Consider the following 22100-nt stretch of genomic DNA (forward strand, 5'->3'; position numbering starts at 1 on the left):
GCAATACTGTACTCTAGTATAGGAAGAATCCTATTCCCTTATACTCTTTATTTTATCTGTTTATTCAATAAAACTATCTTTATACGTATGCTACATAGTTGCCATCAAATTAAAACTTGCACATCAAAAAATAAGGATGGCTATAATATTTCTATATTTATGAAATATTAAGATTGCTAGCAAAGTTTAAAGACAAAAGATTGAAGATGAAGGATTAAAGGATCAATAACAAATTGCCTAATGGAAGTACCTTTATCAATTAAGGGTACCTATTTGATTTTATTTACTTTGTTTATATACTTTTTATCCTGAAATTCAACATACATTTGTTTTGCTGTAGATATACAAACTTTAACTACATATTATATTTGTTCTGAAAAAGAACGATAATAATTTTTATTGGTTTTACCTCACCAATAATTATTATGTATTTTAAACCCCTAATAGGTTATGTGTTTACTACACTTTTTTTAAACTATTACATTGATGAGACAAGTTTTCCTCCATTAGAAGAGAGAAAAATGCATATTGGGGTAAGATATGATCTTTTTGAGAAAGTGTCAAGTATGTCTCGTTTATATTCTCAGGCCTCTCTAAATATAAAGCGCAGAAGGTAATTCATTTACAACAGATGACAAATGCACCTATAAATGTAGTAAATATAAGCAAGTAAGTTGCTTATGCTCCTAGCTAGGTCATTGTTCTTTAGGAATAATTTGAGTAGTTGAGGAATTGTCTACAACATGCTTGAAGTGTGATACGCTATTTGAAATACAAGTGTGCAACCCAAGAGGGGGGGTGAATTAGGATTCTGAAAAATTATTTGATTCTAAACAAATTATCAACCAAATCTAAAATGAATTTAATGGAAAAACACTTAAATCAATAACAATATAAAAAGATAAGGGAAGAGAGATTCAAACATGAAGATTTTTACGTGGTTCGGCCAACCTCACCTACATCCACGCCTCCAAGTTTTCCGGGCTTGAGGATTTCACTAAGCATGCCTCCAAGGCTTCAAATGCTTACACTTGACTTCTAAGGTGTCAATGAACCTTTACAACAAGAGATTATCTCCAATCTCTTAACCCAAGTGTATCCCAACACTTACAATCACTCAAAGTAAAAGATTGAAAATTGTTCTTCCCTCAAACAATATTTAAGATTACAAATCAATGCCCAATGTGTGAATAGATGAAGCAAGAATGTGTTTTTAAAGCTCTATGAAGATTGTATTCTCGAATATAAGCTCAATGGTCTTGTTGTGATCAATCTTGTTTGAATTTGAATGAGCTTATTTATAGTTGGAGCTGAAAAACTAGCCGTTACAAACTGTCTACCCGAAAACAGTTCGCCGTTAACCATTAACGGTTCACCGTTTAGGCTGGTCAAAAGTTACCGTTGGGCCAAATTTCAAATAAACGGTTTGCCGTTTAGAGTTAACCTTTCACCGTTAAATTCCAGAGACCTGCAAGATGAACATCAGTTATCCGTTTACATTAAACGATTAAGGATTTGCATGAAATGACCTCTCTGAAAATTATCGGTTAACCGTTTGTAATAAACGGTTAACTGTTTATTTTCAGTAACCTGCAAAATAATTTAGCCTTATCCGGTTTTGTTAAACGGTGCCAGAAGAGTACAATCTTTAATTCTGGATTTTATCGGTTAACCGGTTAAATAAACGGTTTACCGTTAAATTCCAGTAACCTTCCCAGCATTTTGTGTTTTCCATTTTTCTTAATCGGTTGGAGCTTAGGCAATATGTTGCTTTCTGGTTTTAATCGGTTAACCGTTTTAAAGAAAACGGTTCACCGTTTTAAAAAAAACGGTTCACCGTTTATTTCCAGAATCACATTTTAAACCAGATTTTGTAGAGAATCATTTTCTAATTTGAAAGTCCATCTTTTCTGAACATGATTGGAATGATTATAAGGCTTTCGTTTATTAAGGAATAGCTCCATCAAAAACCATTTAAAGTTTGTTATCATCAAAATCAATATTATTAACATATTCATGTTAACAATCTCCTCCTTTTTTATGATGACAAACTTCATTCAATATTTTGCTCCCCCTTAATATATGCTCCCCCTAAATGTATGGTCAAATTAAGAAATGTCCAATAAAAAGATTTTTGCTCAAGAAAGCATTTTTAAAAATCATTTTAAATCTCTCCATAATTATCTCCCCCTTCATCATCAAAAAGAAAATAGAGAAAGGAAAACCAGAAAGCCGTTAAAGAAGATACCCAGTTGTGGCGAGCGAAAATTTTGGCAGAGTTTCCCCTTAAAATTGAGCAAAACCACTAATACAAAATGAGATTAAAAACACTTCCAAAATATATTAACAACAACTCCATCATCTAACAAACCAACAACTCCATTAACCAATAAACCAACAATTTCATCAACCAATATCAAGTCATCCAACATCAAGAACATCACACAAACATGTCATCAAAATCCATCAGGATCAGATAGAGGTAGCAGTGTATATAAAAATATAAATAGCAACACACAAACAAACAAAATATGAAATGTATGTGCGAAAATAGAACTCAGAAACTATGGAGGTGGAGAAGATGTGCTCCCCAGATCATAACCAAAATAGCGAAGAAGAGTGCGTTGTCCAGCTATAAGCTCAAGCTGCTGATAATGCTCTGCTGCTGGAAGGTCTAAAAACCAGAACGTAGCTGCTGGTGGTCACGGGAAAAGGTGTCCAACCGATCGAGAATTAGTTGTTGGCGCTCCGAAATCCGGCGAACATCAACAATCAACTACTACACAACGTCTGAAGTAGGGGGCTGAACTGGAGCTGGAGGTGGCTCAGAGGCAGAGGACTGCTCAGGAACAACAGATGGCTCAGGAGCAGGAGGCTACTCGGGAGCCAAAGGCGGCTCGGAAGAGGAGGGAATGTCAGCATCCATCGCACGCTCCTCAAAGTCAGAGTCAACTGGAGGCCGAGGGACAAAACAGCGACGCAGAGGATGAGGATGAGCTCCTAATCTAAAATCTGGAAGCTTATCGAGAGGATAGACATCATTGAGCATCCGATCGTCCTCTAGGGCAATCAATGTATCCCGGTTTTTAGAGTTGTTTGTCTTTATCCACTCTCCATTCTTCCTAGAAAAATCAATACTAGTCATGGCCTCGGGACCAATCCGTCTAGTCTCTATATAACCGGTATCGAGAAGAGGCACCTTAAAGCGTCGCAGTAGCTTAGTAATGATACTGCCATATGGAAGCAAGCGGTAGTTAACCGCGGGAGTACTCAACATGTGCCGCACAATAACATAGCCGAGGTTAATGGGATAGCCTGAAATGAGACTATCTAGTAGGCCACCGTCCAACCTCGTAACCTCATCCGAGTGACCCTTCTTAGGTGTCACTATGTGTTGTAAAATAGAGTGAAGAATGCGAACTTGGAGAGGTAAAAGTTGAGACAAAAAATGTAGATTGCAGATCTCATCAGACAAGTCTCGGCGGCGACAAATATTACGAACTCCATCAACATGACTAAAATCGTCAAAAGAAAAGGCTTTCCTAGAGGTGTAAATGTCATGACCCTCACTAGAGATACCAAGAAAGCCAGATAGGTCCCCATCATCAAATTCTATAAGCACACTGCCGACTTGGGTAACTATCCTATTTAGACGAGTTGCGAAGATTTCCATGTTCGAATAAAAGACTCGCACTAAATTGGGATAAACTCAGTCATCAAAGTCAATGGCAGACTCCCAAGGCTGAAGCATATCCCTAATGCTTCTACCACAAACAACTAAGGTACTGAAATCATCTATTTCAACATAGGAAGAGTCAAGTACCTTACGACCATTGAAGCGATCCTCGAACCGCTTGGCCAAGGAAGGCATGGGGAAATGAATTCTTGCAAATTCAGAGACTTCCCGTGGTGGTATAGGATTCCTTGGAGGCATAGATTTCTCCAAGGGGGTGCAGCCATGGTGAAGAATAAGGAAGTTTGAAAATTTCGGGAGAGATGTGATGAGAAGAAGATGAACCGATTATTTGTTTAGGAATGAGTAAAGGATGTGATTTTGAGGCTCAATTTGGTTGAAGAAGGGCAAGAATCAGGTAAAAATTGAAGAAACCCGAATGACTGCACGTACGGTTTGAATTTGGGATTTTTCGATTTTAGGCTTGATTTGAAGATTTGAATCGGTGAAAGTGTTCTAAAGGTGATAAGAAATGATGTTGTAGGTTTGATTTGGCAAGAAAAGCAAGGAAAATGAAGATTTAAGGACAGAGGAAGCGTCGGCTGCGCAACAATGGCTGAAACGGTGAAAGGGCAACTGAAGAGGAAGAAGAAAACCTTTGAACAGTTTTATATTCACGAAAACGGTTAACCGTTTATTTAAATGGTTAAGGGGTAACCTCCAGAGGCTAAGGAATGGCAGACGGTAAAAGGTTAAACTCTTAACGGCTAAGGAGTAACTGTTAGAGGACTCTCTGTTTTTAATCGGTTTACCGATTGCAACAAACGGTGAAAGAGTAAAAAGACAGACATATAAACTCGTTTCTGGAATAAAACGGTTCACCGTTTATTGGAAACGGTTATCCGTTTATTTTATCTATAATTTCGCACATTTGATTTAATTTTTAGTAAGCAAATAATACATTCCAAGATCATGTAATTGATCTAAAAATATTTTATGAGCCATTTTAATGCATGATTCATGAACATGTATTCAAGCAATTAATTCATATAATCAATCAAGAATTAACAAAGCAAATACATCATTTGAATATCAAGCCTAAGCATTTCATAAATATTAAATCACCAATAAGTCAATTAATTCAATACACTCAATAGCATGAATAGAGACGTTAATGTGAAAATTTCATCATCCCAAGTTCATGCCGAATTTTGGAAAATTAATCTTCACCAAGGGGTTTGGTAAAAATATCGGCGAGTTGTTTTTCTGTAGAAATAAACTCTAATGCAATATCTCTCTTTTGAACATGATCTCTCAAGAAATGATGTCTTATTTCTATATACTTGGTTTTAGAGTGTTGAATGGGATTTTTTGAAAGATTTGTAGCACAAGTATTATCACACTTAATAAGAATTTGTTCTAGGTTAATACCATAGTCTCTAAGTGTTTGTTTCATCCAAAGAGCTTGCGCACAACAACTTCCTGCAGCTATATATTCAGCCTCTGTAGTTGAAAGTGCAACAGAATTTTGTTTCTTGCTAAACCATGAAACAAGTGAGTGATCATACCTCGATACATTTTGATATCCACTTTCTTACCTTTTTCATCTTTGTCAAGTTTGGTTGTTGTGCTCATTGGAGTGTTTTTGGTCTTTGAGTTATCAATGCCGAATCTTTTGAGTAAATCTTTTGCATACTTGGCTTGATTTATGAAAATTCCTTCCTGGTTTTGTTTTATTTGCCGTCCAATGAAGTACTTCAACTCTTCCATCATACTCATTTCAAATTCATTACTCATGCAAGATGAAAATTCTTGACATAATAATTCATTAGTAGAACCAAAAATAATATCATCAACATAAATTTAAACAACAAGTATGTCTTTCTCCTTATGTTTAACGAAGAGAGTAGTATCTGCTTTACCCATGGAAAAATTATTTTCTAACAAGAAATTCTTAAGCTTATCATACCATGCTCTAGGTGCTTGTTTTAATCCATACAAGGCTTTAAACAACTTATAAACATGATTTGGAAGTTTTTCATTTTCAAAACTAGGGGGTTGTTTTACATATACTTCTTCCATAATATACCCATTTAAGAAAGCATTTTTCACATCCATTTGAAATAAGATGAAATCTTTATGACATGCAAATGCCAACAACATTCTAATTGATTCTAGTCTAGCAACGGATGCAAAAGTTTCATCAAAATCAATTCCTTCTTCTTGGTTGTAACCTTGAGCCACTAATCTAGCTTTATTTCTTACAACCACACCAGATTCATCCATTTTATTTCTAAATATTCATTTAGTACTTATGACGGATTGATGTTTCGGTTTAGGAACTAATTCCCACACATTGTTTCTTTCAAATTGATTCAACTCTTCTTGCATTGTCATAATGCAAGATTCATCATTTTTCGCATCCGCAAAGGATTTTGGTTCAATTTGCGAAATGAATGCATTATGCTCACAAGTATTCCTAAGCAATGATGTAGTTGTAACACCTCGTGGGGGATCTCCTAAAATTACATCTTTAGGGTGAGAAGAAACATACCTTCACTCCTTGGGGAGTGTTTGAGAAGTACATTCATGTTGCTCCATATTTGTTTGCTCTTCTTGTTCATCCTCTTGATTTCTTTGTGGTGCATTCTCTTGATTATCCTTTGATGGTTCTTCTTGTGACTCTCCATCTACATCATCATAATTTATTCCTTTCTCCGCAGAGGAGGAGTTAGACTCATCAAATATAACATGCATAGATTCTTCTACAACTAGTGTATTTTTGTTATAAACTCTATAAGCTTTGCTTGAATTTGAATATCCAAGAAAAATACCAACATTAGATTTTGGATCAAATTTGCCAAGATTGTCTTTTGTGTTCAAAATAAAACATTTGCATCTAAAAACTTTGAAATAACCAATATTGAGTTTTCTATGTTTCCAAAGCTCATATGGAGTTTTGTTAAGGTTATGTCTAATCAACACACGATTTAAAACATAACAAGCGGTGTTGACGGACTCGGCCCAAAAATACTTAGGCAATGAATTTTCATTCAACATAGTTCTAGCCATTTCTTGAATGAATTTATTCTTTCTCTTAATAACTCCATTTTGTTGTGGAGTTCTAGGTGATGAAAATTGATGCTCAATGCCAAAATCATTACAAAAAATCTCAAATGCATGATTTTCAAACTCTCCTCCATGATCACTCCTAATGCATGCAATACCATACCCTTTTTCATTTTGTATTTTCTTACAAAGCACTTTAAAGGCATCAAGAACATCATCCTTATTGGCTAAGAATAATACCCACGTATATCTAAAATAATCATCCACTATCACAAATGCATAACATTTGTCATTTAGACTAGCATATCCAGAAGACCCAAATAAATTTATGTGAAGAAGTTGAAGTGGTTTTGAAGTAGAAATATGATTTTTATTTTTGAAAGAAGTTTTGATTTGTTTTCCAAATTGACAAGCTTCACAAATCTTATCTTTTTTAAAACCAATTTTTGGAAGACCTTTAACTAAATCATTTTTCGAAATTTTTGAAATCAAATCCAGACTTGCATGTCCTAACCTTCTATGCCATAACCAACTATCATCATGCAATGCCGAAAAATATTTATCAAGAGTAGATGCACATTCTATGTCAATGATATAAACATTATCACATCTATTCCCAACAAATAAGATCTTGCCATTACATGAATTCTCAATAACACAACTAAATTTATCAAAGATAACTTTATAACCTTTGTCACATAATTGACTAATACTAATTAAGTTGTGTTTCAAGTTTTCAACCAAACATACATTCTCAATTAGAGTTGAGGAAACTTTACCAACATTTCCAATTCCAAGAATTTTTCCTTTTGAGTTGTCTCCAAAAGATACGTCTCCACCATTTTCAATTTTGGTGAACCTTGAGAACCATGCATAGTTTCCGGTCATGTGCCTTAAACAACCACTGTCCAAGTACCATTTATTTTTCTTCTTCTTCAAGCCCTACAAAGAAAAACTCAAGTTTTAGGTACCCCAAGCTTTTTGGGTCCTTGAGAGTTAGTAGTGATTCCTTTTGGAACCCAAATGCATTTCATACCATAATATGCATTTCTTTTTATTGGACATCTATTTTTCATATGACCATCTTGATTACAAAAATGACATACAATCTTATGATCACTTGTGGAGGTAGCTTTAACAAAAAAATTCTTATAATACTTTTGCTTCAAGTTAGGCTTATACCCAAATACTCCTTTATCAAAAACACATTTTTATGAGTTAAGCATATTGTCCAACATCTTTTGCCCATTTGTAAACTTCAAGACAATCTCATTCAACTCATTACTCTTTTTCTTAAGCATTTGGTTTTCATTTTTTAAATCATCTATGTGTGATTCTAAATGCTTATGTGAGATGCTAGGTTTCTCATTTGATAATGCAATTTCATCATGCAATGTTTTGTTCTCTACTTCTAGGCATGCAATTTTTGCATTTAGAGATTCATTTTCATTTTTAAACTTTGTCATTTTCTTTTTAAGACATACATTCTTTTTACCAATCTTTATCAACTCATTATGCAATTCTTTAAAAGCATCATACAATTCATCATAGGTGGGATCACTTACCTCATTGAGATCATCATCCCCTCCTATTGCCATAAGTGCTAGGTTTGATACTTCTTGCGACCCTTCTTCATCACTTGAATCTTCCTCGCTATCATCCCAAGTTGCAACCATGGCTTTCTTCTTGAGTTTGTTGATGAGTGGGCACTCTGATCTTATATGGTCAGGCTTCTTGCATTCATAGCATGTGATTACCTCTTTCTTCTCCCTTTGGTTCTTGAAGTTTATGAAATTTCTTCGCTCTCTGGTTTTCTTGAAGAATTTTTTGAACCTCCTTGCTAGCATGGCCAGCTCTTCATCATCCGGTTCACTCTCCCGATCACTCTCATATTTTGAAGCTTTGAGAGCAATGCTTTTCTTCTTCTCCTCATGCCCTTTTTCTGCTGCCAAATCTTCTTCATATGAAATGAGAGAACTAATTAAATCATCAAGAGGTAAAGCATTTAAATCTTTGGACTCTTCAATAGCGGTTCTTTTAGGTCTCCATTCTTTTAGAAGTGACCTAATGATTTTCTTCACTTTCTCGCTATTTGAGAAGACCTTTCCTAAGGCTCCTAGGGTGTTTACTATGTCCGTAAATCTCGTATACATAGAGTACACACTCTCATTTTGTTCCATTTGGAACAACTCATATTGTCGAGTGTACCTACTGATTTTTGACTATTTCACTTGATTTGTGCCTTCATAGATTACTTCAAGTTTGTGCCAAATTTCATTGGCACTTTCACAACTAAAGACTCGATGAAATTCTTTCTTATCAAGTGCACAAAATAAAGCATTCATAGCTTTGGAATTTAGAGAAATTTTTCTCTTTTCCAATTCATTCCATTCCCTTGAAGGCTTTGGAATATCGTCCCCGACTTCATTTTTATTTAGGGGCAAAAACGGACGATCACATACAACTTCCCAAATTTCATAATCTAGTGCTTGTAAATAAATTCTCATCCTAGTTTTTCAATATGGGTAGTCATTTCCGTCAAAGAATTGTGGTCTAGTTGTGGACTGTCCTTCCCTAAAGGTTGAGTCATTTTGGGTTGCCATGGATCTTTTACTCTAGACGGTTAAGTCATAACAAGAGAACCAAACTCTGATACCAAATGAAATACAAGTGTGCAACCCAAGAGGGGGGTGAATTGGGATTCTAAAAAATTATTTGATTCTAAACAAATTATCAACCAAATCTAAAATGAATTTAATGGAAAAATATTTAAATCAATCACAATATAAAAAGATAAGGGAAGAGAGATTCAAACACGAAGATTTTTACGTGGTTCGGTCAACCTCGCCTACATCCACGCCTCCAAGCTTTCCGGGCTTGAGGATTTCACTAAGCACACCTCCAAGGCTTCAAATGCTTACACTTGACTTCCAATGTGTCAATGAACCTTTACAACAAGAGATTATCATCAATCTCTTAACTCAAGTGTATCACAACACTTACAATCACTCAAAGTAAAAGATTAAAAATTGTTCTTCCCTCACACAATATTTAAGATTACAAATCAATGTCCAATGTGTGAATAGATGAAGCAAGAATGTGTTTTTAAAGCTCTATGAAGATTGTATTCTCGAATATAATCTCAATGGTCGTGTTGTGATCAATCTTGTTTGAATTTGAATGAGCTTATTTATAGTTGGAGCTGAAAAACTAGCCGTTACAAATTATCTGCCCGAAAATGGTTCGCCGTTAACCATTAACGGTTCACCGTTTAGGCTGGTCAAAAGTTACCGTTGGGCCAAATTTGAAATAAACAGTTTGCCGTTTAGAGTTAACCTTTCGCCGTTAAATTCCAGAGACCTGCAAGATGAACATCAGTTATCCGTTTACATTAAACGGTTAAGGATTTGTATGAAATGACCTCTCTAAAAATTATCGGTTAACCGTTTGTAATAAATGGTTAACCGTTTGTTTCCAGTAACCTGCAAAACAATTTAGCCTTATCCGGTTTTGTTAAACGGTGCCAGAAGAGTACAATCTTTAATTCTAGATTTTATCGGTTAATCGGTTAAATAAACGGTTTACCATTAAATTCTAGTAACCTTCCCAGCTTTTTGTGTTTTCCGTTTTTCTTAATCGGTTAGAGCTTAAGCAATATGTTGCTCTCTGGTTTTAATCGGTTAACCTCACCGTTTATTTCCAGAATCACATTTTAAACCAGATTTTACAGAGAATCATTTTCTAATTTGAAAGTCCATCTTTTCTGAATATGATTGGAATGATTATAAGGCTTTCGTTTATTAAGGAATAACTCCATCAAAAACCATTTAAAGTTTGTTATCATCAAAATCAATATTATTAACATATTCATTTTAACACTATTTATGTTGTGTGTGTGTATTTGAAATAAGGTTTTTATTAATTGGTGATTTGTTCTATTAATTGGTCATATGAATCAGATTAGCTGAGTTTAGAGGATCAATGCATTTTCCGAAAGGAGGTTGAATATTAGTGGATTGGAATTACTTTGTGATATGTACTGTAATCTACCATTAATTTATCTATGGCGTTGTAGGCATTTAGGTCCTGTTTGGGATTAAGGTGCTGTAACTTTTAAAAGACAACTGTTGTGAAAAAAAAAAGTTATAATTATGAAACAAGAATTAATAATATGTAGTAAATATAAATTTTAAATAATAATTTTGACAAAATTATTAAAGATATAATAAATTTTATATTATACAAGTGAAAAATCATATCAATATAACTTTCAAGTTACAACAGTTAGTCTTTACAAAATACTTTAGTACTGTAACTTTTAAATTGCAGTTGCTCAACCTCAATTTCAAACACATCTATAGTCAAAATTAACTGTCAAATTGATGATACCATTATATTTAAATGCCAAATTGACGGAAGTAAGGGCGTGTTGCACATGATCAAAACATTTGGGTGCTCAGGGCACATTGTTAAAATATATGGGGTAGACGCTAAATTACCCCCATAGATAATATAAAGCATGAAGCACTCCACCACCAAATCTAAGGAAGATTTGGACGATGGTATATAATTGAGATTAATCTGTTCTTATTCACCTAAGATCGTGCGGCAATCTTAGTCATATTTATGATATATATATTTTTAATTGAGATATAAATTTTGTATCAAACTTTGGTTAAGTATTATTATTACTATTTTGTTTTAAAAAATAATTTTATAGATGAATCTGTGCACTTAATACTAAATTGCGGGGCTAATTTAATGAATTAATTCCAGATAATCAAGATTTACGTGTATTTAGTAATTGTCAATTGACAATTGTAGGTGTCTACTAAGTGGCACGGAATGGAATCTGGAGCAAAGCAATTTATGTTTCCAATGAGCAAGAACACGATTACACACACTAGGGTGAGAACAAAAACATGACTTGATTTGTATTGAAAGTTGTGTCTGCAGATACTATCTTTGACGCACAAATCTCTTAAAAACTGTATGCGTATGAATGCACATTCATTATTCTCAGTATTGTCTCCATGGCAAAACCAGTTGATAAGCTTCATCTTCTTGTGTTTATAATTCTCAGCATTATTGTTTCTGCTCCCCATTCAAACCAGCTTCAACTCTTTCAGTATCAAACCCTTGTGAGAATCCAGCAGCTGCTCAACTATCCTTCAGTTTCAAGCAGCTTTAACACCACCACTGTCACTGATTTCTGCAACATTGAACCAACTCCTTCACTAACTCTAGTTTGTTATGAAGATAATTTGACTCAGCTTCACATTGCAGGTGACAACAACAACAACATCAATGGTGGACTTGCTCATAATTTCTCAACTGACACTTTCTTTTCAACCCTTGGAAGTCTTTCCAGCTTGAAAGTCTTATCTTTGGTTTCTTTAGGCTTATGGGGTCCACTTCCTGGCAGCATTGCTCATTCATCTTCCCTGGAAATATTGAATCTTAGTTCAAACTATTTGAGTGGTTCCATCCCAGTTCAAATTTCTTCTTTGAGAAACTTACAAACACTCATTCTTGATGATAACAAGTTTACTGGGGCAGTCCCCAGTGAACTAAGTTTACTCCAAGTTTTGTCTGTGTTGAGCTTGAAGAACAATTCTCTAAGTGGATTCTTGCCAGTTTCTCTAACAGGTTTACAAAGTCTGAGAGTTGTGTCACTTTCAGCTAATCACTTGTCTGGGGAAATACCTGATCTTCGCAACTTGAAAAATCTTCGAGTGTTTGATGTGCAAGACAATTATTTTGGTCCTCGTTTTCCCAGATTGCATAAGAAAATGGTCACTCTTGTTCTCAGAAACAACAGGTTTCAGTTTGGTATTAATCCTGATGAATTACGCTCCTACAATCAGCTTCAAAAGCTAGACATTTCTCTAAATCGATTTGTGGGGCCATTTATACCATCATTGTTATCGTTACCTTCCATTACTTATCTTGATATCCATGGAAACAAATTAACAGGATTACTCCTGCAAAACATGTCATGCAATCCGCAACTTGCCTTTGTGGATTTATCTTCAAATCTTTTAACAGGATATTTACCTTCTTGTCTACAAGTGGAAGCAAAGACCAGGCTCGTCTTGTATTCCAAAAACTGTTTATCAAATGAAGAACAAGAGCAGCATCCTTCTAATTTCTGCCAAAATGAAGCTCTGGCTGTCAAAGTTTTGCCGCATAAACAGAAGAACAAAAGCTCTTATGCATCAAGTGTGGTGGGAGGGACTGTTGGTGGCATTGCAGTTGTTGGGGCTGTTCTTTTGGTTGTGAAAAAGGTGTACAATAAGAATAATAATAAAGTAGAAACAACTTCAACAAGGTTTATACTGGAGAATGTGTCAACAATTAACACAGTGAAGCTGCTTTCAGATGCCAGTAATTACATCTCCAATCCATTAATTCCTTCTGTTTCTTTTATGCATGTTTCATTATATGTATTTGACATATATGGTTTCTAATACTTGTATATATTTGCAGGATATATATCGGAAACAATGAAGATGGGAGCTAGCCTCCCTGCTTATCGAACCTTTACTGTCGATGAGCTTAAGGAGGCCACTGATTGCTTTGATTCTTCAAGTTTCATGTGTGATGCTTCACATGGTCAGGTGTGTATTTCAAATTTCATCCGAAGTATTGGATTGAAAGATCAAGTGTCTTTACATTTTGATGATGTTGCTATAAGATTAACTTATTTATTCTGAATGTTATATGCACCTTTAACATCAGATTTACAAAGGAAAGCTCACTGATGGCACTCTGGTTGCTATTAGAAGCTTGAAAATGAGCAAAAAGAGCAGTCCACATATGTACACCTACCACATTGAGCTGATTTCAAAACTCAGACATACCAATTTAGTTAGTGCTCTTGGACACTGCTTGGACTTCAGTTTGGATGATCCAAGCATAAGCATTATATATCTTATATTTGAGTATGCTCCAAATGAGACGCTAAGAAGCTCCATATCTGGACCTGGTAATGTGATATTGATTTTCCTTCCCCTTATCTGTTGTCGATGACCCTGACAATAACACATTTTACATCTTTATCTAAACTTTGTTTGGCAGGCTACAAGCTTACTTGGGTCCAACGAATAGCAGCTGCAATAGCAATTGTAAAGGGTGTCCAGTTCCTGCATACAGGGATTGTGCCGGGAGTCTTTTCAAATAATCTCAAGATAACAGATGTTTTATTAGATGAGAATTTTCATGTAAAAATCAACAGCTATAACCTTCCTCTTTTAGCTGAAGCTAGAGGCAAGGTATGGATAAGATATTAATATGTTTGTGTCTCATTCACCACACGTGCTGCCGTTCATATCAGTATTTTTGAGTTGATCATATGCTGCTTAAAATTTCAGGGCAGTGCTGAAGTTTCTTCTCCTGCAAAAAAAACAAGTGTCTTGGCAAGGTGCATAATACATTTTTACCAACTTGCATATACGATGGTGTTTATCACAGTGCCTAGAATTTACTTTGTTACTTTGTGTCTATGTGTCTGCAGGACAGAACAGGATGACAAAAGTGATGTTTATGACATAGGAATAATCTTAATCGAAATCATTGTGGGAAGGCCTATCACGTCCGAAAATGTTGTTGTTCTTGTAAAAGATCTTGTGAGTGCTTGTGATTCTACAATTTAATTCTCCTATCAGTTCTTTGAAACTAAATTTTAATTTTACTTCTTGTAAGCAAACTCTTGTTTCTTATGCAGCTGCAAGTAAACATAGGGACTGATGAAGCTCGAAAGAGTATCGTGGATCCTGCAGTTATGAATGAATGCTCGGACGAGTCATTGAAGAGAATGATGGAGCTGTGTCTGCGATGTCTGTCCAATGAGCCAAAGGATAGACCTTCTGTTGAAGATACTTTGTGGAATTTGCAGTTTGCCACCCAGATTCAGGGTCTGAAAGAGAACAATCAGGAGGCACTGTAACTATGAACTCGGATCTATGCATCAGAGAATGTGAAGAGCAACATATGTAGACCTACGTGAATATTTTAGGCATATTTAAGCATCTGTATGAGCTTCTTCTAATGCTCCTGTCAAGTGTTGCAAATATACTTCCAATGACAACATAAACGGAATTTAAGGCAGCTTTTCGGAGCTTAACGGAAGCAATTTCAAATGTCCATTTGCTGCAATAGACGTTCAGAAGAAGAAATCTGTTGTGCTATCAGTCTGCATGTCATCTCCTAGTTAGATACAGCTGGTTGGTTGAAAGAAATTAGTAGTTTAATACAAGAATTTGTAGGGACGAAAGGATATCAAAAGCAACTTGAAGCACATAATTTCAACTTCATCTACAAGGTTGGTTGTAGACAATGCTAATATACATTGAATAATTTTGTGATACAACAAATTTTGTGATACAACATTGCCAAAAATACAACCTAGGTATACAAACTCGAACTCTATCCTTCGGATAGCAAATAATGAAAACCGGCTACTGTAGAGTGGTTCCCTGAAGAAGCCAAAAGAATATGATATGTTACAAAAAAGGGAGGGGGGAGGAGGCAAAATCAAATTTTATCTTTGGGGAGGATCTAATACTGGATTCATTTCTATTTCTCCGGCTCCACGCTCCCTAAGATTCCCTACCTTCTCGGCTTCTCTTGCAATCTGAACATCGCATGGATAATAGTATTGATAGAGAAATTTTACAAGAAAACGTGGAATAAGTGCTGCTACAAGAATAATCATCAAGCAAAACCAAAACAATCGTGTCTTTGCAACCTCGAAGAATGCCCTGTCAAATTATGCAGGAGTCGAAACTTCAGTTGTTATATACAAGGGTGATGTGAAAAAAAATTGAACAAAATTCACAGCATGCATAAGTGAAGGCTATTAAGGATACAGTAAAATGCATGTAATGAGTGAAACTAAGTAAACAGTGGTAGAGGTTTCAAATATTAGGAAAAAGGAGAATTCACAAACGAGATCAAGTACTGGAGTTCCCCCCTTGGCTTTCGTTCTTAAAAGAATTTAACTACTTATTTTTCTTCTTTTATCTGAGTCTTTGAGATGGATGAGAAGGAAAGGACAGTCTACTTCTGAGCTGGTGCCAAGTGCAGTTATTGCCCCAGGATAGTCAACATTAGTTAATGCCTTAATGACCTAACCAGCCATAACGATGAAATCCGCCATAGAACCAGTCGTTCTTGGCAATTGGTACGAAATTAGTGGCCAATGCCTAAAGCTCTACACGAGCACATGTTCTTGACACAATCAGAACAGAAGTAGAGAAAACCTAACAGTTTTCTTCCAGATCTATGAAAAAATATGATTCTTCCTGTTGATGTCTTAAGAGTGCAACAACACAAATGGTACACGCAATTATGCATATGTTGAAAGGAAACACCTAACAGTATATTCCAAATAGCAGGAAAGAGGGCATACCAATAACCGGGTAATGAAGGTACAGCATCTATTATCATGACACAAATCAACGTTGCAATTATAGATCCCCAAATGACTGCATGAGTAATCCAAGTCCACCGGATGACATCCATAGCCAAGTGTATATTAACCAAAATAACAACAGCAAGTGTCCACAAATCCCCTATACTTGATACATCAATGGTGCTGTCCCAGTACGCTCCAAAAGGAATAAAAAAGATCACCACACTTTGCCACAATGTATCAGCCATTGTCAGCCAAAACAATTTTGTGTTATAGCACTCTTGTCTGTGCCCAGCCCCATAGAGCTGGGGATTCTGTAGAAGAGTCCTTCTACTAAGGTCCTTGTCAAGTATAGCAACAACAATTGTAGGCAAAGAAGTGTAGATCACAGAATATAACACACTGCTCCACTCATTAATTGCAGTTGTCAAAGTGAAAGCAGTAAATAGCACATACCTACACAACAGATGAGGATATTAGCAGCCATGAACTACTTATTATAAATGACATTATTCACAAAGCCTGATAATTAATTGTAACATTCATTCTTGTAATATGGCAGACAAGGAGAAGGGGTACAAGAAACCTATGGACCTATAAAGGAAAGAAAAAGCCTATTATGTAAAACTGAGCAGTAGACAACTGAAATAATTAAATTATTCCTTCTTATTAACACAAGAAATTCAGGCGAAGATGAAGATTTATGATGAATTTTCAGAATTTCTTGATATTTAGATTTGCGGATAGAGAAAGTAGCAAGATCATAAAGTTGTCATAAAATTACTCACCAAAATAGAACAAAAACAAGCACTGCATTTCTGTAAAAGTTGTACAATATCATGTAGCCCATCCGCTGATAATTCCAATGCCCATGGACCAACAAAAGTGTAACTAAGAATCTAAACTGCCCCATTGCAAAATCCGATGACATTACAGCTTGCCGACCCTCTTGGCCGCTTATGCCAACTCCAACATCAGCCATTTGAATCATTGAAACATCATTTGCACCTGTTAAATATTGCAATAGACATTCTCAAATCAGCCGAAACCACCAATTGGTGAGCTGAAAATTTGTAATATTGTATAGAGAGCTGATGGTTTTAAGAAAATGAAGGGAATTTTGATTACCATCCCCAATCGCAAGGGTCATGTCTGATGTCCTGGTCTTTACAAGGGCAACAATCCCAGCTTTTTGCAACGGTGCTACTCGGCAACAAAGTACAACAGAGCAGTCTCCAGCTAATTGGAAAAGCTGCAGTTCAAGATGATAAAATCTGGATCAGGATATGAGATATCATGGAGACACAAATAAATGGAAAGGATGGTCGTTCCATACCTGTTCATCAAGTTCACTGTCTAGAATATAAACAAGGCTGGTACCATCAATAATCAAGGCCAGTTGTGCAACACCAGCTCCAGAACTTCTTTCAGAGTTGTGTGAGACACCAGGCACGGTCTTTAGCTTCTTAGACATGGCAATGGCATCCTCTAAACTCTTTCTACACAATTCCTTTGAGTTGCTATTAATTATAACTTGTGTCATCTTGCTTGTTAGGAGTTTTGACGAGTAGCCAATAGATATGGCAGTTTCTTGCTTGTCACCAGTCAAAACCCATACTTTAATACCAGCTGCTCGAAGTGACTCAATAGCTTCTGGCACCCCTTGTTGTAGTTTATCTTCAATACCTGAGGCACCCAGTATGCAGAGATTGTTTTCCACACTGCTAGCAACCTTGCGAAGTAAAGCAGCCCTACCAAACAAAGCATTGCTAGCAGCCTCAAAGGAAGACTGCCACTGCTCAAATTCGGAAGCACTCAGTTCTCGCATACCAACAACGAGTGTTCTCAAACCCAGAGAGGAGTAAGCATGGAGATGGCTTTCAGTTCCCCTTATTACATTCATATTCAAAGCTTTAGCTATCACACTAAACATAGATGTGTCAGCACCTTTTACAAAGAGCGTCACAGTCTTGTCAGGGAGCCCCAAAATAACCGACATCCTCTTCCGGTCACTGTCGAACTCATGTAAACCCAAGACATTGAACCTGCTCTGCCCATAAGAGGAAATGAAGCAAAATACAATAAGACCTATAACTTGAATAAATTTTAGAAAACAAAAACTGGAAACAGTAATAAACTATAATGTAGTACAAAATTAGAAACACTACTACCCTGCAGTTAGCTTGTAGAGTCCACCACCAAAAAAGGATCTCAATCCATCAGTCCAACAAAGGACAAATAGAAAAAGAAGATCCTGGAATGATCCCACCTGGAACTCCAACGTTTTCCCACCCAACCCAAAACCCCTCCCAAAAAACAAAAGGGCTTATAACACATTTTCACATGATAGGGAAAGATTTTGTACTCAGCTATCAGGCTCCCACAAAGATGAAATTTATACAATTACACAATTATACATAGATTATTTTGTCTGTTTGAAGTGAGACCTCCCCCCCTCCCCCCCCACCACCAACCCCCCCTTAAATGCTAACCTTGAAGCTACAATAATGATTCTTGCTACCATCTTCTGAGGTACTTAGACAAATTACGTTAATGCTATGCAAAATTAGAGTTTAGATGTAGTGGTCATTGTGAAAGTAGGTTCAGTGATGATAATGGTGATTACATAAGGGTAGCAATAAATTAAGGTATAGTGTCAGAAATTACCTTTGCCTTTGACCCTGAATATCAATAACTATATGACCCGAAGTTCTTTCTATTAGCATAAAACCATATGCAGCAGCAGCATAAACTAACGCTTGCTCATCTGGAGACTCCCCTTGGTAATCTACTAATTTAACATTCGGATCAGATGTGTCGACAACAAGAGGCACAATAGTATTACAAGCTGCCAATGCAAGGAAGAAGTCATAGACATGTTTGCCTTCTTCTGTGTTCTTTCCACTTCTTGATAATTGTAAAAGATGAGGATCAACATTCACTGTCAGCTTTGGTTTCAAAACTTTTCCATCCACTGAATATCAAAGAACATAAAGAAGAAAGAAAATAGTCAGATTTTGTAAAGAATAACAATAAATAAATAAATCAGAAGTTATGACTATAGATATACTGCCAAAACTTAAGTTGCATTACCTTGCACAGTGTAACCAACTTCCTCACTGTGAGAACGTGCATTGCCACCACTGTAATCTATCCCCCAAATGCTTGCACATCGAAATTCCATCTTATTCTCAGTAAGGGTACCAGTTTTGTCCGAAAATACATACTTTATTTGTCCTAAATCTTCATTTATATTTAAAGCCCTGCACTGAAATCTTGAACCCGAGGCCTCATCATACATGTGGGAATCTTGGATCATGAAGTATGCCTGGCCAAGCCGGACAAGTTCCATAGATATGTACAAAGAAATGGGGATCATGACCTGAAACACTATAACTGACATGAGGAAGGTGAAAAGAATCTCCAATCCCCATCCATAATACTTATAGTTATCTGGTTCACCCTCCTCAGAGAAGTCCTTTCTCCTATAGTAAGGCATGTAGTCCAATTCATCATTGTGACGTTTCAGCCAAACAGCAGCACAGATGGAGACAACTGTACACAAAGCAACAAGGAAAAAAGAGAGCTTGATGATCTCTGAGTTCATATGCATCTCAAGCCAGCTCCTCTTGGATGGAGCTCCTGAGCTGTTAAGCATAACTTTTGTCTCCTGGCCAGCATAAACAGCTACGCCAAGAGCCCAAGAGGTATTTTTCAGCTCACAGCCTCGTAAAAGAATATTTGAAGGTCCAAGGGACAGCCGTTTCCCATCAACTTCCATATTAGCATGAAATCCATATATGTTCCTGTTGGGCTTCTCACATTTAATCAACCCACTGATAGTCTCCTTTTCAGGAACCTTCAAAAGAGTCTCTTGCTTTGCGTACCGAGTCTTCAAATTCGACTCCCCATCCAAATTAATTGTCTGCAGGTATGCAACCCCAGTGGGATCACTAGTAGAGAGCAGCACCATATCACAAGGAATAGTTTCATTTGTCTTGATTTTAATAATTTCCCCGACCCGAATATCCTTCCATTTCTTTTCTTGAAACTGATTATTCACCAGAACATTTGCCAGTCTATTGTTCTCAATTCTATCTGACCTGTGCCTTCTATAATCCTCATAAGCATCCTTGATTGCTGTAACCGACAGGACAAAGGCTAATGGCAAAATAGAAACTCCCCGTCCAAAAACTGCAAGCTGGGGAAGCTGATTAAGCACAGCAATCACAAGGAAATATATGTATGCAACTCTGTGAAACTGTTCAAATAAATTTCTGGGAATGAATGTAAGGATTGAATATTTTCCAGTCCTAATTGAATTCCCAGCAAATTCAAACTTTTCATTCGACTTCACAGGATCATTTATATACACAAACCTAGCATCCTCTTCACTGATCTCCTTCTGCGACATACTAAGACCCTCAGAATCACCACCTCGTGATCCATACCTAACAGGCTTTGATCCTAAATCACCCAAAGTCACTTCCCTTATCGAATTCCCACGGGAAGCCCTGGATTGACTAGAAGAAATGCTTCGCCGGGATGATGAACTGGTATTTATCTCAAAATGTGGAACAGTGCTCTCAGTCGAATTATTTAAATCCATCCCAAGATGCCTATCAAGATTCGCACCCCCAACCCCTCCACCTCAAAAAGAGAAGATTGCACTAGAAATCCAAAACAAAACAAAGACTCAACAAGCTCTTGAGAATCAGCCACTTACAGAGAGGTCGTGATCTAGAGATCAAGGACCTCATTAATAACAACTCAAAAGTCAACAATCTACAAAATCATGAGATACCCAGATGCAGATTTGCTAAATACAAACAAATCCCAGAACTCAAACAACTGAACAAAGCTAACCCAAGTAACAAATCTTTAGCAAGATTACAAAAAAGTAACAAAAACAAAGGGGTTGCGAGAACTTACTTGCGTGTAAAGCAGGTTACAAAAGAAAAGAAATACGTCAATATTCTGATAGTTGTTATCAGGTTCTTTTATAGTTGTTGAATTTTGCGAATGAAAATGTAAATGGAGGAGAAATTAAAATGGCGAAAAGTCAAAGGCAAAGGCATACAGGATACTCGTTGTTTACAAGAAATGAGGAAGAGTCGTAATGGGATGGCGACAATAACAAAAACAAAACACATGTTGTCTGATTTCAGAATTTTTTTTAAAATCAAACATAAAGAAAAAGTATACACAGAAGAATTAGTAGTTTGATCTTTGATGTCAAAAATCAAACAAAATGTTCTGTTTCTAGAAGCACTTGGACTTGTCTGCTTTCCATTTCCGCTTTGCTTATGTTTTGGTAGTTGTTTTTGTTTAAATAATATTTTATTATATGATATCTCATACAATAATTTTCATGGGTGTCTGATTTTGACCAGTTGAATGAATCATGGAGAGAAGGGTCTTCATTTCATTTTCATTTTCATTTTTCTTTTGGGTAATAACAATCGGTTTCTTATTTTTGTTAAAATCACTCGCATGAATCTAGTTTCTTTGAAACCTTCACATCAGTCCAATATTCCCCAACAATACAAATGATAATGGAATTTCAATACAGAAGGTTTGAGTATATGTACACGTATGGATTTTTATATAGTACTAAAGCTAGGTGCATATATGGGTAGGACTCATGGTAACTCCCATTGCACATGATAATAATAGTCTACAAAAGGTCATTATAGACCAAAATCTAAACAAATCAATCATGTTGAAAGATAATGTCTAAGGGGAAAAAAAATTACTTCTAGATCACTCGTATAAATTTCCTTATATCTAATTCAAATTTGTTCAGGTGCATTTTAATTAAGATTCATCTTAAAATTTAATCTAATTATCAATAAAATTAATGACTAAGACATAGCGAGCATCTTGAGAGTTTCAACTTGATTCATCTTAAAATTTAATCTTAATTAGATAGGCAAGTCTAGT

The 22100-nt window shown here is 36.0% G+C and overlaps 2 protein-coding genes across 2 annotated transcripts; one reads left to right on the plus strand and one right to left on the minus strand.

Moving 5' to 3' along the window:
* Positions 1 to 11656: 11656 nt before the first annotated feature.
* Positions 11657 to 14692, plus strand: LOC102609508 (probable inactive leucine-rich repeat receptor-like protein kinase At3g03770). The gene is made up of 7 exons (XM_006485505.4): positions 11657 to 13129; positions 13232 to 13362; positions 13484 to 13730; positions 13823 to 14016; positions 14116 to 14165; positions 14259 to 14370; positions 14469 to 14692. Exons 1-7 carry the CDS (start codon positions 11776 to 11778, stop codon positions 14688 to 14690), a joined length of 2310 nt encoding a protein of 769 aa, XP_006485568.1. The 5' UTR covers positions 11657 to 11775; the 3' UTR covers positions 14691 to 14692.
* Positions 14693 to 15020: 328 nt separating this feature from the next.
* On the minus strand, positions 15021 to 21480 carry LOC102621803 (phospholipid-transporting ATPase 1). The gene is made up of 7 exons (XM_006485467.4): positions 19251 to 21480; positions 18825 to 19131; positions 17494 to 18202; positions 17286 to 17409; positions 16946 to 17165; positions 16155 to 16613; positions 15021 to 15504 (listed from the first exon to the last, which is right to left on the minus strand). The coding sequence occupies exons 1-7, from the start codon at positions 20764 to 20766 to the stop codon at positions 15285 to 15287; spliced, it is 3555 nt and encodes a 1184-aa protein (XP_006485530.1). The 5' UTR covers positions 20767 to 21480; the 3' UTR covers positions 15021 to 15284.
* Between the last annotated feature and the right edge of the window lie 620 nt (positions 21481 to 22100).

This window comes from Citrus sinensis, chromosome 4, assembly GCF_022201045.2.
Source record: "Citrus sinensis cultivar Valencia sweet orange chromosome 4, DVS_A1.0, whole genome shotgun sequence".
NCBI classification, from domain to species: Eukaryota; Viridiplantae; Streptophyta; class Magnoliopsida; order Sapindales; family Rutaceae; genus Citrus; species Citrus sinensis.